Consider the following 3,785-nt stretch of genomic DNA (forward strand, 5'->3'; position numbering starts at 1 on the left):
AGTTTGTGAAACAATGGCACAAACAAAACAGTCCCTCAAAGACGAGAAGATGTTGACTGCTTCCTCAGGCGCTCCCTTTATATGTCACGGTTCGCACCATTCGACGTCATAGGCTGTCGCCGGCCAATAGGATTGGAGTGTTGTGATTCTTGGCATTTTGAACACCTGTCACAAGTGACGGTTCCCCATAGCTCAATCAAGCGCAGAGTTGAAGTTCCCTTTCGAATGGGAAGCCCATTCATACCAAGGACTATAACTATTTTCATACCCACAACAGCGGACGATAACATTCTCTTTTCTCCAGTTATGTCTTCTAACGCCTAAAATTCTCAAGCTCTTTAAAGTCAGGTGGATTCTGATTGGCTGTTAGTGTTTTTGATCATTCATTAGCTGGAAATCAAAAAACATTCTGAAAGTCATTCCAACAATATTGATCATCTGTGTCATTATCATTAGCTGTGGTCACTATTCTCAAAGATAATTTAAAACTTTATAGTTATAGTCCTTGGTGTGAATGGGCCTTAATTGCAATTCTAAAACTGTTTAAATGTTAAACCGGCCTTCAGTTAAACAAATGCCATTAATTACATCTTGGTTAATTGGGAGACAGAACCTGAATGCAACATCCATTGAGACATATGGCACACAAGAACAGTGTGGAAATATTCCACATCAGATACATCATGTCAAATTATGTGCAAAGGGGAAATGTCACTGGGTTAACTTTCATTAGTTTAGCTGCAAGATAAGTCTGTTAGCATTAGCATTATCCAACATTTGAATAAAAATATACATATACTTTGGTACAACAAACAGGTTTGCTTCCTAATCAAATATACATTTAGTGTACAATATACATAATTTGATAAAGTTTAAATACTATTTGGACTAATATAAGTTTAAAGATGTTCAAAAATAGTTCATGGTAACTTAAACCTGAATTGCTTGCTGTACATTGATCCTGCTTTAGTTACATAAGGCAGTGTTACTGTTTTCATTTCAAGATGTTCCCTTTAAAACCACACTTTCATGCAAAAACAAAAGTCAGTCATGTATTTTAACCTGCAAATCTGCAATGTCATTAGGAAAAAATAATACAAGCACCAAACCTTCCAAAGGCTAGGAAATGGATACCTGCTTTACTTGCTGAAATGGATAAAAGTCACATGTGCAGATACTACTTTTTAGAAAAGTATAGTTATATTAAAGGAACATTTCACTAAAAAAATAAAATAAATAAATAAAATTCTGTAATTTTGTCTTGACAGCACATTGCTGTATGGAAAGGCTGCATGAAATGTATTCAAAATATTACTGTTACACAGAAGAAAAATACACAATACAGGTTTGGATCAGATCTAGGGCAAGTAAATAATGACAGAATTGTCATTTTGTGGTGAACTGTTCCTTTAATCTTTCTAGAAATGTTTTGATCAGTGTAATGTTTTGAAATGTATATTGCTTTAGGAATGATTCTCCTAAGTGCATTTCTTCTATCTGGGTCCATCATAAAAAGTCCATTGGGGTCACACTTTCTTGGGGGTCACAGAGTTCTTCTCTGCTCTCCATCTGAAATATAAGGCAGAGGAAACCATGCTTCTATATGTAGATCTCTACCGTCCTGTTTCTGGACCATCACAAAAAAACCCAAACAGCTTCATTGAGGAGAATTTTTAATCCAGCATAGCATCCAACTGATCAGCCAGGTCATCAAACATGTTCCCAATGTCATCCAGAATGTTCCCTGCAGACTTCACTATGTGAGAAGTGCTAAAAGAGATGCAACAGAATGTTTAATTAGGAGTGATAAATTAGTAACATTTAAAGGGAAAAAAAAAAAAATGGAAATAGTTTCAAAAATCCCCCCATCATTTTTAGACTTAATCCTTTAAGTTTGAAAGCAGGTGAAAAGTGTCTCTCACCCCATGTTGTTGTTCTCAAGAGTTAGTTTTCTCTCCACAGCCTTCAGTGCTTCCTCCAGGGATGAGCTGGACTTCTCCAGCTTCTGATGCTTCAGTGTTGACCCTTGACCACCTTCCACCAGAGCCTGGGGCCTTCCTGAAATCACACTGTTCTCTGCGGAGGGGGAGTATGGCACTGGAGACTGAGGAGCTGCAAATGCAACACTCTGTACAACACTGAGAGTGACACTGGAGCCAACAGCTGCAGACAGAACAAGAATCACAGAATAAATGCAAAAGTCAGTATTTATCTGCGTCCCAATACAGAGGCTTTATTATGTACATAATTGGATCAAGGTGAACATATTTAGGCAAGTTGTGAACCCTGTTTTGTTTTTTAGACAGTGGAATATAACTTTCAAAAAAGTCCAGTACAAATGTTACTGCTGCTCGTCACAGCCACTAGGCGACAAAAGCAACGCTCCATTGGTTTGACCAGGGTTCCTCAAATCGCTGCCCTGCAGAGTTTAGTTCAAATCCTGATCAAACTCACCTACCTGTGACTCTGAAGACCTTGATTAGCTTGTTCAGGTGTCTTTAATTAGGGTTGGAGCTAAACTCTGCAAGGTAGTGGCCCTCCAGGACTAGATTTGAAGAACACTGGGCTAGACCATCCCATTTAACAACGCTTGGTTTGAACTTCGTAAACTTTGAAGGTGTGGCCTTTGAAGTCTACATCCTTCGAAGGATACAGCCTCTGAATATAGACAGCTTTTGTCAAGGACTTCTGGGAACAACTAATAAATCAAATGACTTGTCTTTAAAAAAAACTTGACCATTGAGATTAACCTATTTGTTAAATCTAGCGAATGAAGAATGAATCCAAAATATGAGGTTTGAGATCAATGAATTTTAGCAAGTTATCAACACTTCGCATGTAACAGCAATATCAAGCCAACTGACTTTATTTGTATTTGTAGGCTGTACCTGTTGCAGGAGCAGGATGGGGTTTAGAGGTGTGCCGTGTTGAATTCAGGTGGCTGGGAGGTTTAAGGGCAAGAGGTGGAGGTGCTTTCACTGGTTTGGCTGGAAGATCCACACATGGCAGACTCATATCTGTTTCACTGCTGTCTGGGCTCGTTAAACTCTCTCGGCACTGGATATAAGGGGTCATGGCTGAAGTGGAGGAGGGAGTGCTGCCGGAGCCTCGAGAGCGTGTGTCAATGCTCTCCTGACTGGAGGACATGCCCACTGCGTGGATGGCCAGTCCTTCCTGACAGCCACTATATTGGGAGGACGTGGCACTTTTGGAGCTCAGTGCTCAGCTCACTGTCCTGGAAAGTCATCATCTTGGGCGTGTGGGGTGAGGGGAGGTCGCCACTGTCAGGGGGTGGCTCGATAATGACCAGGTCCAGGGCAGCAGGGGTTCAGCGCCACAGTGTGCCCTGCCCTGAATCCGCCAGCAGAACTGCCTTATGAACATCACACAACTTCTTAACCGCAAGCATCATCTTCTTCTGATGGCCTGTCAGAGACACACACACTTAGTTTACATGTCACACATGAACACACATATATAACAGAAACACAAGAACTATAACTGACTTCCAGCCACAACCTTAAATGAAATCAACTGAAGAAGACAAATCTCTCAAGATCTCAGCAGAGGAGGATTAAACAACTCCACAAACAGCATTACCAGCTTTAAATATTACTAACCAGTTTGACTTTATGTCTGTCTATTTACATCTACAGAAGTTCTTATTGAGAATTAACAGAGAGGTTTACATGTTGATGTTTTATCGGAAAATAATAGTTTTGAAGTCACCATCATGGTGATCAGTATGTAATGATAGTCAAATTACTGCTTTTTCAATTGTTTCT

The 3,785-nt window shown here is 39.9% G+C and overlaps 1 protein-coding gene across 1 annotated transcript; it reads right to left on the reverse strand.

Annotated features, from left to right (window-relative positions):
* Positions 1-1,012: 1,012 nt before the first annotated feature.
* LOC125263979 (caskin-1-like) lies at positions 1,013-3,147 on the reverse strand. Its single transcript, XM_048183239.1, has 3 exons — positions 2,889-3,147; positions 1,923-2,163; positions 1,013-1,770 (listed from the first exon to the last, which is right to left on the reverse strand). The coding sequence occupies exons 1-3, from the start codon at positions 3,145-3,147 to the stop codon at positions 1,674-1,676; spliced, it is 597 nt and encodes a 198-aa protein (XP_048039196.1). The 3' UTR covers positions 1,013-1,673.
* Between the last annotated feature and the right edge of the window lie 638 nt (positions 3,148-3,785).

The sequence above is a fragment of the Megalobrama amblycephala genome, linkage group LG1 (assembly GCF_018812025.1).
Source record: "Megalobrama amblycephala isolate DHTTF-2021 linkage group LG1, ASM1881202v1, whole genome shotgun sequence".
NCBI lineage: Eukaryota > Metazoa > Chordata > Actinopteri > Cypriniformes > Xenocyprididae > Megalobrama > Megalobrama amblycephala.

Excerpts from the sequence above, each read along its gene's own strand:
- LOC125263979 (XM_048183239.1), bottom strand. The coding sequence starts at position 3,147 with ATGTCCTCCAGTCAGGAGAGCATTGACACACGCTCTCGAGGCTCCGGC. Across the intron at positions 2,164-2,888 it reads CCATCCTGCTCCTGCAACAG|CTGTTGGCTCCAGTGTCACT; the intron begins GTACAGCCTACA and ends TTCTGTCTGCAG. Across the intron at positions 1,771-1,922 it reads CTTGAGAACAACAACATGGG|CACTTCTCACATAGTGAAGT; the intron begins GTGAGAGACACT and ends CATCTCTTTTAG.